The sequence below is a fragment of the Lepidothrix coronata genome, unplaced genomic scaffold, assembly GCF_001604755.1.
Source record: "Lepidothrix coronata isolate B3197 unplaced genomic scaffold, Lepidothrix_coronata-1.0 Scaffold165, whole genome shotgun sequence".
Taxonomy (NCBI): domain Eukaryota; kingdom Metazoa; phylum Chordata; class Aves; order Passeriformes; family Pipridae; genus Lepidothrix; species Lepidothrix coronata.
In genome coordinates, this window is record NW_016690345.1 from 1,403,937 (window position 1) to 1,415,942 (window position 12,006).

At 43.5% G+C, this 12,006-nt stretch overlaps 1 protein-coding gene across 16 annotated transcripts in view; it reads left to right on the top strand.

Moving 5' to 3' along the window:
- The first annotated feature begins 2 nt into the window (after nucleotides 1–2).
- The window catches only part of CPS1 (carbamoyl-phosphate synthase 1), a 326,177-nt gene continuing 314,173 nt past the window's right edge, over nucleotides 3–12,006 (top strand). For 13 of the 16 annotated variants that reach the window (XR_001877123.1, XR_001877125.1, XR_001877126.1 and 10 more), the window contains exons 1-2: nucleotides 118–614; nucleotides 1,094–1,238. Coding sequence is in view for 4 of the 16 variants with exons in the window: in XM_017829483.1 (XP_017684972.1) it covers nucleotides 1,216–1,238 (23 nt within the window). In the remaining 12 variants the exon portion in view is untranslated. Of the gene's footprint in view, nucleotides 615–1,093; nucleotides 1,239–12,006 lie in introns of those variants that run through there. The other 3 variants (XM_017829485.1, XM_017829484.1, XM_017829487.1) reach the window with 3 other exon arrangements.

The following is a 12,006-nucleotide window of genomic DNA, read 5'->3' on the forward strand; positions in this document are numbered from 1 at the left end:
GGGCGGTCCGAGCCGCGGCGCTCTGTTATGTTGCGATTAATTCGTTACTGTCCCTTGCTTTCGTTGTCGCCGTCGGTTCTGTCAGCGATGCTGGTCTGCTTGCCCCGCGCGGAGGGTCATGCTGCCCAAAGCCTCTAGCAACACGCACCTCTGTAATTATCCCTGCTCCCGCCTACCCGCCGTTGTAAATCCCTTCCGTGTTTAGAGCGGGATTATGGTGAAACGTGTATGATAAATATTTTTCTCATGTAGCTTTGAAGTCACGTCCGGGAGGGGAGCGGGAGCAGGGGTGACAGAGGTTTGTGGAGCGGTCCGTGTGCCGGCGAGGGGCGCGTGGCCCCGCCCGGCCGCGCCTCCGTCCTCCCCCTCAGCACCCTCAGGGACGGGGCCGTCACCCTCCCGAGCCGGCGTGAGGGGAAGCCGGGCCCCCTCCCCTGACGGCTGCCCCTCATCGGGCATTTTGGTCATTTTGCCTTTAGCCCACGTTAATTTTTGAGTGCTTCTGCCCTCGAGGAGGTGGTTTATGATCATTGCTGTGCGTGGGTTTCCGAAGGGTGGAGCTGTTGTCCTGAACGTTACCCATCGCGCAGCACCAACTCGCACACTGAGGCGAGGTATTTCTATCTTTTTTTTATTCTAGTTTGCGCAAAGTAGGGACCTAGGTGGCAACCCACAAAAGGCTAGCTCCCCAGTCTTCAAAATTTTACACTATTTATACATTTTAAAAAACGCATACATTTCGTTACATAACCTTCTTATTAATAAGTACTCAACCCCCTATTTGCTAGTTATACCTCTTGCTTCTCGCGCTCATTAATGCCTCATGCACAGTTCTTCCCTCCATTGGAGTCTGGAGTCTGTTTTGAGTCCATGAGTAGGTGGTTGTGATCTCCCACTGACAGAATTACCTTTCCCCCAGTTACTTCAGTGCTCATAACTGTACTGAAAATAAATTATATTTTGACTCAGTCCCTTATTCAGATCTTGAAGAGCTCGATATCAAGGGGGCATTACTTTAAGGAAAAGGAAATCGCTGGAGGTGGGGGAAAGGATAAAGGTTTAACAGTCTGCTTGTCGTTCTTTGTCCCTCCAGCTCCTGTGGTCACCCTGCTGCATGGGGCACAGCCCTGACGGAGAATACTTTTCCTGAGTCAGCCATCTGGGGAGAGTTTTGAGCTGTAAATGGGCATCTTTCACTGAGAAAGGAGCTCCTACATGCTTCTTTTACCAACAATACCGTAAGCTACAAATTGATAGATTAATTATAACTGATATCTAGAAAATAGGCATTACCCATCATCATTATGATTAATATGGGGTTAAAACAATGTACAGTCCCCATCAATGGGATTTTACATGCTTTCCTCGCTTCCCATGTGGTGTTATGGAACCCTCAGAAATTATCCTCTGGAGTCATGAGATGACACGAAAAATTTAAGCAAAAAGGGAGTTTTAAGCCTTTGTGAAGTAAGATAATACACAGGTACCCCCGAAATGCCAGGCAGAGGAAGGATTGTAGGAAAATTTATTTTCAAAGTTGAGAACACTAGACTTCAAAGAACATTACTCTTAAGGGTGTTTCAAACACTGAGCCTGAGGAAAGACACACCCTGTGTTCTTCTCAGGGCTTTTGTTATCCCTGGTCCCCACTCTGTGGGGCCTTCGACATGTCTGCAAGACTTACCTTTTTCTCGTACCAGGGAGCGTTTCTCTGGAATGCAGGAGGAGAAAATGTCTAAAACTCTCTTTGGGAAAGATACCTCTTCTAGGCAGGAAAGTCTTCCTATGCAGAACAAGCTCTGATCTCCTCTCCATAAATCTTCTGTAAGGGTCTTCGACCCTTACAGCCTTGGTGTTTGTTGAGAAATAAAAAAAATGCTGACAAGATTGTAATGGCTGAAAGCACAAAGCAGATCAGCTCAGAAGATATTTTTCATTTTAAGCTAATACTTTATTGGGAGGAGAATTGTACAAAATCTGTTGAGAGAATGCCCATGGTTTGTATGTTTTTGTATATTGATCCATAGTCTAAACTAAGTTGTAAAGTTTTTTCAGTGTGTACATATAAAAAAATCTTTCATGTGATCAGTGCTGTTTTCAACTATTGTGTTCCTGCACCCTAAGCCAGGAGATGGCACTACAGGAATTCCTATGGATGGGCCTACCTCTCTAAGGGCAGCCTAGCCTCTTCTAGGGGCATGTGTGTTTTTAGTGTGACATACTGGCAATGCACAGAGTTGTCTGTCTGTCTGTAGTTACAGGCAGAAGCACCTGCATTACAAAACCAGTTGGAGCCTGGAAACTTGTGCTATTTTTTCATTTTGGAGTCTGATCTCATATTATTATATCAGAGTAGGCAGGAGGGAACCATGCAGGGGCAGTTGGGAGAGAAGAACTGAATGGGAGTTTGGTGGGAATTACTGCATTTGGATGCCCAGAGGTAAAATTTGGCTATGCTTACGAGGCCCTGTCAGGTACAGCAGCCTCCTGGGAAGTGCCTTCCTTACACTGGTACAGGCTCCTGGGTGAGCCCAGCACTTTGGTCTCAGATCTGTTAGCAAACAGGAGGCTGATAAGGAGATTCCCATTCCCAGAGATGCCAGGTCACCCCGTTTACAGTCTTGGCAGCTTTGCTGTAGCAAGAAAATCTAGCAGGACATATCCTATCACCCACACACAGGGCGAAGGGATAAGGGAGCTGAGAGATGGTAGATCCTGTCCTAAGCCACAGAAAAGTAAACTTTGTCCAGGTTTCAAGTATCGGTTCCTGGTATCAGGAAATGCCTCAAAACAGACAGTGGCTAGCAGATTGACATTTTGCATACCATTTTTTGGGGGGAAGAAGTGTGGGTATAAAGAATTAGTTATTAAGAACGATGGAAGGTTTTGTTTGGGGCTTTTTGAGTTTTTTTTTAAATGTTCTTGCAGAAAACAGACTTGAAGTAGATAGTGCAGCAGGGCAGAGTGCAAATGCATTGTTGGCCTTCTTATAGATGCTGTTCTCAGTTTGGAATTGTGCTTTTCTTGCAACAACCTAATGGAACTTTAATGAGACACAGCATAGCCTGGCATAACTGATAGTGCTGTACTCCTTCCTCGTGCAATCTGGTCCCTTCACCTCCATTACTCCTGTGGGCAAAGTCACAGACTGAGCCTCTAATTCTTATTTTCCACTGTTCTTGGTGACTCCTTTCTAACCTCTGGTACACATGGCTCAGGAGAAGGGATATGGTTTGCCCTATGTTATTGGGTGAAAATTCACCCAAATTAGTAGTTCTCCTGCTGTCATATTGCATTAGTTACCAGGGGAATTTTCCATTTGAGACACCCAACTGCTCAGATCTCTGTTACTTTGTGGTAAACACTGTGCCCCCTATCATACCCAGCACGAGCAATATCCACCCGTCTGGTATTAGAAGTGTTGCCAGTATAATGTGCAGACACCAAGTCAGTGGGCTCCCCTACGGTGTGTTACTGCCCTAATCTGAGAACTTTGTGACATCTGGGCTTTGTTACAAGTTGGTTTGGTTGAGCAATCTCTTCTGAGTCACCCTTTATGTTCCTTTTTTTCATGATTTTCAGTGTTAATACATCATTGCTACAGCTGGAAAGAACTTATATTCAGTGCCTTCTTTGCTGGGAACAATGTCTAACATGTTTACCATAGTGAATGTAATTTAAAGCATTATCTTACTGAAAAAAAAAAGCACATGGTCTTGCTAAATACAAAGTTAGCAGATAAAGGTAGGTAGCCTAGAGGTTTGGTTAGCCATGAATAGCCTAGAGGTTTGGTTTCTGAATAGGTTATTTAAAGCTGATGTGCTGTCTTTTTTCAAGAACAGAGTGCCAATTTAGCATGTGTGCCCATCATCAACTTTTTAATGTTGGCATTATAGTGCAGGGCAAGCTGGAATAAGATGCAAAGCTCTCAGCTTACTCTGCCCTTGGTATGCAACTCTCCTTAGCGTGCCTCTGCATGGGGTCACACAGTGTCAGTCATGTGGGTGTGAGATGATGTGACAGAGAGACATGGGCTGCAGCTGATGTGTGTGCCTTCCAGTGGGCCTCCTCAGGGCAGGGGCTCCTGGTAACCAGCTCCCGTTCCTCTGTCCTGGCAGAGCACAGGCTGGCAGGAGAGCCATCTCCTCCAACATGTGCCTTGGAGCACCAGAAATGTCCCACAGAAAGATTCTCCAAAGCCTGCATATGAGGTCCAGCAGTAGCTGGGAATCAGCAGGGAGAGGCATGTGGGAGTCAAGTGTGGGAGTCTTATGACCTGAGAACATGACTTGAAGGTCTGAAGGTGATGGTGGCAGGTGATATCTTACCATGGGACACGTTTTGGTTTTGTCAGGTCTTTTAACATGAAACCTCAAAGTAACATGTTTTAAAAGGGTTGTCAGTCTAGGATGCTGGCCTGAAACCTGTGCAGACATGTCTCTCTCTGTTAGGTAGCTGTCAGCAGTTTTCAGCATGCGGCAGTGCTGATTTGGAGCAGGATTGTACGAGTTCTCAGTAAATTATTTCAAAATCCTTCTACCAAAGCTCAAGAGCAGCAGTTGCAGGGAGTGCTCCCAGTGAGGATGGAAGTTACAGACTGAAGTCCTGGTTTCCTCTGTAGGGAGAATTTGTTAAGTCTGGCACCAAAGAAGGAAACTTCAGCTACTCACTCAGGTGTTCACCCATCTGCATTGACTTTAGCATGTGGCACAGGGTGAAAGCTCTCAAAGAGGGCTATGAAGAATTCGGCAAAGTTTGTCTCTTGATCAGAGCTGTTGTCCTGCAGACCATTAAAAATGCACTTGATTTTCAAGCAACAGGGATCAGAGCACCAGTTTGTAAAAGGCACAGAAAGGCACTTGCTGATCACAGCAGACATGAATATACTTATGGTGTTGCTGAAGGTTGAAAGCATTGCATGAAACGGGGCTGTGCTAATAAGGCATTACCTCCCAGAAAAGGGCTGCTACCTGTATGTGTAATCAATACTATGGTTGCTCTAGGATGAAACTATACTTCTGTACTTCTTATTATATCAGAATCAAAATGAATGGTATGCTGTGTGGTGGCATTAAGCACTCCAAATAGTGTTTTAAACTATCTCTGTTCAAGCAGTACTGATGCTTACAGCTTTGGACTTCTTGTTCCTTATTGGTTTGGTCTTTGGGAGAAAGCTGCTCCATTCAGCTGGTTTAATAGAGCTCAAATGATAAAGACAACGCTGAGATCAGTCCTCATGAACTACTTTTTCTTCAGAAGTGCCAAGCAACTTTGGTGCCAGGGCTTGCCAGTCCTAAAATCTGTTACTTTTCTGCTCTTTTAACACCTTTTTTTTTTTTTTTTTTAATGTGCAGAATACATTTGTATTGTTTCATGCACCAATTCTTGGGGGTTTAGATACAGTAGCTCTAATGAGCTACTCGGTATTTCCTCCATAGGTCTTCAGCTGAAATCAGCCTAACTTGGACCTTAGCCAAAAATCTTCTCACCAGTTCAGAGTTGGTGGTGTGAAAGGAGACTGAGAATTCTCTGTTTAAGCCCCTGGTATGAAATCATTCACATGCTTTTTGCTAATTTTGTTAGACACTGAGACCAGGACCTGTTTTTCAGCTGTGGCTGGACTTATTAGTGCAGGCAAAAAGAAAATTATGTTTTCTTATCCCCAGTTCAGCAAGGGGCTGGGAGGGAATTTGCCTGTGTCTCAGAAAGTAGCACCAAATTTGGCAGGAATAGCATGACGGAAGCTTCTACTGAAATTAATGTAATTGATGTGTAAAATAATGTAATGGGTTTAATCTACACCGAGGAAAGAAGGATTTAACAGTTGCTCCACTGCTTCCAAGAGCCTGAATTAGCCAAGCACCACATTGGCACAGGTGCAGGTGTTGAGCTCAGAGGAAGTAGAAAGGCATGTTGGGATGGCTGAATTCCTACTGTGGTGATTAGTAAGGCTGCTTTGTGTCTGTGGGGCTGTGACTTGAGCTGATGCAGATACTGGCCCGCCCTCCTTGTGGAACTTGTTTCACAACCTCAGCAAATGTGCCAGAAAGGTAAGAAAGTTCTGCTCTTCTGAAAATGTGTTCTTGCTGTATGGCCTTCACATGTTCACATACATGTTCAATCAGCTGCTGTTTTTTATTCCATGGGGGACGTGCAAGAGGTACAGTAAGAGCATCAACCCTTGCTCTGAAGATCAGATATGTTCCTGAATGACCAAGGAACAGACCAGAGGAAACTCTGGAAGTTAAACAAAGGCAGAGATGTTTTGTTTGTCATTTCTAAAAGCAAACTTAGCTCTTCAGATAGACAGGAATGTTACAGATGAGAAACTCTGAATTGAAACCACTTTTTAAGCTAATGAGACTGTTAATAAGCACTGTCATTTGCATGAAGGAGAATAACTTGAAAAATAGTGCTGTTCAGCGTAGCATGGAGTAAAAAACGTGTCTGTTTTTGTCTCACAAGGAGCCAAAGAAAATGCTTTCCTGAGCAAACATTCTAGAGAGCTGATGTTTGGAAAGATGAAAGAGAACTTATATGGTTTTGTGTCTCTGAATTGATAGAGTGGAGAAGCATAACAGCCTAGGAAGTGAGTATAAAATGTCCGTCCTCAATTTCCTCTGTGGTGCCAGGAGTGCATGGCGTGATAACATGCACAATGTTCTCATTGTTCCTTGAATGATGGCTGGTTTAGGATTCTGTAGCAAAAGTATAGGAAGCAATTAACCCCTTTTACATGGAAGGAGGTGTAGCTTTGTCTTAATATTGCTGGGTTTGGGATTCAGCAAAGCATGTGTTTGTTTGAACCCTGGACAAGAATTCAGTTAATGGAGGCTGAGCCTGGAAGAGGAGTTCCCCTCAGAGAAGAGAGACTTTTTAGGAGTCCTGAGTATCAGGAAGTCCAGAATACAATTTAGAAACTTTGTTTACTGTAACACCTCAGTCCCAAAGCCTTAAGCTTTACTGGGAGTATTACTTTTATATTGAAGACTTCAAGAGATCCCACCTGAACTTTTGCAGAGCCTTTAGCTCTTTGATACCTTGAAGTTGCGTAAGGAGAAAAAGCTACACGCTTCTTTCCAAGAGACTTCATTTAATTAGCGAGAAAATATGCATTTTGGTAAAAGGTTCACAGTGGTAACATACAACCAAGGAGAGGCATTTCACTAAAGCACCCAACAAACACCAATGCCACAACTTAGTAAAATGCAAACCATTGGTTTTAAGTTATCCACAAGAGATTAAGGAGAGAATAAAGAAAAGAAGAGATTAAGAGAAGAAAGAAGTAAATAAAGTGAGGAGAAGAGAGAAGGAGTAAAGAAAGAGCTTAGAGTGAAAGAATTGCAAAGCTACCACCGAAGGGTCCTTTGGAGCCATGCCACTGGCTGCAATTCACCATGTGACATTTCTCCATGCCTAAATACTTTTCATTGAGCAGAAGACTGTACACCTTAAAGAAATAAATGGTGTATGTAAACTATGGAGACACAGTGAAAATTATTTTTTCTGTTTAAAAGTATAATAATTATCACTGCTCCTTCTTTTAACCAGTGTGGATAATCCCTATTGAAATAGCTTTCATGTTGCTAAGGAAATACACAGATGTGTTTTTATTGCTGTTATCGATCTCCCTCATTCATTTTTTGATGCAAAGCCTTTCCAGAGGGTTGGCCATTTCTTTAGAACAAACAGTTTGATTTAGGAGTGCTGCTACCCATTATTGCTACATTGGTGGAGAAATTAAATGATTATGAACTAATCTATACCATCCTCCCAAATCATAGATGTTGGTAACGGAAAGTTCAGTTTAATGCACTAATAAACCATGGTCTGATATGTACTGTGCCAATTAACCTCGAAGGTGGGCGTGAGAGGGAAATTTGATACTTTCAGCGACATGTCAGAATTCATTTTGAAGTAAATGTAAGTGCCTGTGTAGGTGAAAGTATCACGTTTTTGTTATCAAATGAAGGAGAAATAACAGCTTACTGAGGAAGCATCTTTTCTGTTACACATTTGAGCCCTTCCTTGTGTGCCTGTAAAAGTCAGCCTCCCCAGCAAAAGAAGGGAGTAGATTTAAATCTGCAGGAGGACTGCATGGACAATAAAGTAGTACTTGGAAGAGGAGTGTTTGGATGCATTGTGTTTAAAGCTTGAGATTTGGTTGAAAACCTGCTGAAGTGGAACAATTGTTCTTGTAATAATGGTATTCGATATTTTACTGTGGAAGCAAGTTTACTTCACTGGAGAGTTACAATTGTGGAGTTTGTTCAGATGGAAGTGTCACATGTACGGTGGCTTTGTAAAATTACCTCAGTACTAGCGTAGAGAACAGGGATATGAAGGCTGAGGGGGCTTAGTGATGTGAACAGTCAGGCTTGCCCACCAGAAAGAGGACGTCTGCCAAATTTTCTCTTCTTGGATTTGCCATTACAGCATGAGGGTCAGGGCTGGCAGATCTGTGTGAAGGACCCAGGTGGTGTTATACAGCGATGTCAGGCACCTCGATAATGGGAAATAATCACATATTGCTATTTTATAAAAGTGTTGGAGTCATAGAATGTTGTGGGTTGGAAGGGACCTTAAAGATCATCCAGTTCCAACCTCCCTGCCATGGGCAAAGACAGCTTTCACTATATTGCTCAAAGTCCCATCTAACCTGGCCTTGAACCCTTCTAGGGACAGGGCATCCACAAATCCTCTGTGCAACCTGTTGCAGTGCCTCACCACCCTCACAATATCTTCCTAATATCCAGTGTAAACCTGCTCTCTTTGTTTGAAGCCGTTTGCCCTTATCCCATCACTACACGCCCCTGTAAAAACTCCCTCTCCAGTGTTCTTGTAAGCCCCCTTTAGGTACTGGAAGACTGCTTTAAGGTCTCTCTGGAGCCTTCTCTTTTTGGACATGTCTTCAAACAGATAGCAAATCTTCACAGCCTTGGCTGGATGCAGTGAGGTGGCAGTGCATACATACACTGGCCCTGGAGTGTTAGGGTCAATTCATTAGTTGACTATCCATTCCTTCTTGCTGTAGGGAAGAATAGTGTGGCTGTTGTGCTTCCTTGGTTTCTTAGTAGGTGGGAGGAGAAATGACTAGTGTCTCCTAGAAGTGAGGGGGGGAAAAAAGCTGCACAGAGAGAGTTGTGAGAGGACATGTCTGAGCAACCTTTGCCCAAGCAACCTTGTGGCGGTGAGTGGAGTGCACTGTGTACAACACTCAGGTGCTGTAAGACTGGCAACTCTGACACATCAGGCATACCTGACTGCTGTGCTTTGTTGTCCTGGATAAATGCCCCTTTCTTGTCTGTCTGGTGTCTATTTCTGCACAGAATGGCACTGCCCACTGGCTGGAGATCGTTCTTCTAAAATAAATTAAAATATAGTCCAAGACTAGGGAGAATGTTGATAGAGTGCAGAAATAGTTGTTCCTTTTAAGGGTGGTGTCCATGTTTCTGATGCTCAGTTGCTGAATGTAAGAGGTGTTTCTGTTGATAATGTGGATTTCTGTGAAAGCCCTTTTGGGTCTAGGATATATTCAAAGAAAACGACTGTGAGTAGTAGAAAACAGCCTCTACCTTCTCCTTGCCAAGGACCCAGACCCTTGAGCAGTGCTAGACAGAGGGACAGGGAACTGCAGGAGGAGCATTCTGCTCAGTGGACATGAATCCCTGTCTTGGATGGGCTTCTTGGCTATCCCTGTCCTGGCAGAAACAGCTGTGGAGATGTGTGTGGTAGCGGCCAACTCAATGAATACAGTCTCTTCCAAGAGCAGGATCACATATATCCTTGGCCTTGGTGACCACCTCTCCTCGATCCCTCTGACTCTTCCATCTCAGTTTTGTAGGCTGCCTGCCCCACATGCCAGTTGCTGTGTCTACTGCTACCTACCAAGAACCAGTGTTTAGCAGCTTGACCTTTCTCTGGGGATTTAGGCCTAGTCCCAAGGAGTTAAACTATCAGTTGCATCGAGTAGTGGAAAGTATGTTCATTAACCACGTTCTATTTAAAATACAAAGCAAATGTAATGGTGGCAAGAGGTGTCAGATGACAGGAACTGAGAATTGCTTTCTCTTTTCAGAGCCTGAACAGATGCAGCGTGGCTTTCCTTCCCCAGCTGCTGGGCTCTGCAGTCGCTCTTGGAGCTCGGTCCTGGTTGTGTGGAGTATTTCTTTTCTGAGGTGAACACAAAAAATATAACAGAAAGCAGCCTTTTGTAAGGAGCATTCCCCAGGATCAGAGCTCTGAGCGATGCTTGTGTTACTAGTATGGAGGCAGTAGGTTGAAAAAAGTTCAACCTTTAAATGGTTTTGAGACAAAGTTGGAGGTTTCCCTGCTCTCCTACTGTTTAGGCGTTTCCAAACTGTACTTTCAGATTGGGTATCTTTTGAAGGGGATTTATTGATGAAGCTAAAGCTGACTTTGAGAGTGTTTGGTGTGTTTCTCAAAAAAACTCCTTGTAGTTAAATTTCCCAAACATCTTTTTTCTACATTTTCAAAATGAATAAAGAGGTTTCAGTTGAAGCCACTAGCTGAAAGAGGCTAGTACTATATAAAGAGTTTGTAATTCTTTATAAATGACTGAATCATTTATCATAAGATCACCCCAAAATGTTTTTGTCTTATAAGCACATGAACATTTTCTCAGGTATTGGTCTCAATTTGGGGTGGAAATTTTTCAAAATTACTAAAACTTTTGGATAGCATAAAAATCCATTCCCCATGCAGCCCTGTGAAATACTTTCAGGCTTGGTCACAGTGTAATAGGAAAGGAGTATTCTCTCTGTTTTCATCTGTTTTGTCTCTAAAAATTATTTGTACTTTGAGGAGTGAAAGTGATGTAATCAATATTAGCTTGATTCCGTGCAATTAAAATTCAGAGAAGTACTGGTTATGTCTCATAATCTGGCACTTTGTTTTAAACAAAAATATGAATATGAGTTTTTAAAAATGGGTGGCTGAAAAATCTGTGTTTCTGCAGTGATGAGAAGTCATCCAACTTTTTTAGTTGTCCAGGCTTGGGTCCCAAATATTTTAGAAACTAGTAAAACTTGCAATTTCAGAAAGGAAAATATAATGGAAAATTCAGCCTTTCCTTTAGGGCTCTGTCCAACCTTGAACCAGGCTGGTTCTGTGACCACATGTCGGTGCAGTGTTGATAGGGCAGTGTGAAAAGGAGACTGACAGCATATATGGTGAAATGTTGTTTAGGTTTTTGTTTGCTTGCTTTCCCAGCAACTGAGATCCACAGTTTCTTGGAAAGAGCATGCTTCTCCCTGGAGCATGTATGCTAAGGAGCAGTAGGGTGTGTAGCAGTGCCTTGAGAAATGCCCTCCAGGCTAAGTCTGCTTGTGTATCCCACACTTGTTTTTTTTGTTGCCTTTTTAGAATGAAGTTAAACATCTTCCTTTTTTAATTCCTTCTATCCAGGGCTTTTTCCACTGTGCGTGTAGCAACCACAACCCTTTGTAAACTACCTGCTGGCATTCTCTGTGCAGGGTGTAATTCAGAGGTTCATTTGGCCCTGTCTACCAGCTTAGTGAGGGTTTAAATGGGAGGTTTTTTGGGAAGCCTCAGAAAAGAGGCAGCTGCTGTTGGAGCAGCTGCAGTTTATTCTGGTGCCAACCGCCCCTGCTGCACCTGTTGGCTCTTGAATGATGGTCATTTCGTGCATAGCAGCTCAATAAGGCAAAGTAGGGTTTTAATAGAACAAGCTGATACCCAAATGGGGATTAGGGCAGTTTCAGGAATGCTTAAGGAAGACAGAGGAGCTACATCTAAGGGCAGGGATGTAACAATACTTCCCTGAGTTATGGCTATTCCCAGTGTCACTGCAGAAGGGGTAGTTGTCCTGTTCTTATCACAGCCCTGCCCCTGTTCCCAGTTATGGAGCCTTTCAGGCTGGCTGATACTTCTCATGGCTTTTTATAGTTGTCCATGAAGCTATAAATACAGGCAGCAGGTAGGAGCCTTTCCCTGTAAGTGCTGCGGACCCGCTGTTGCAGCACT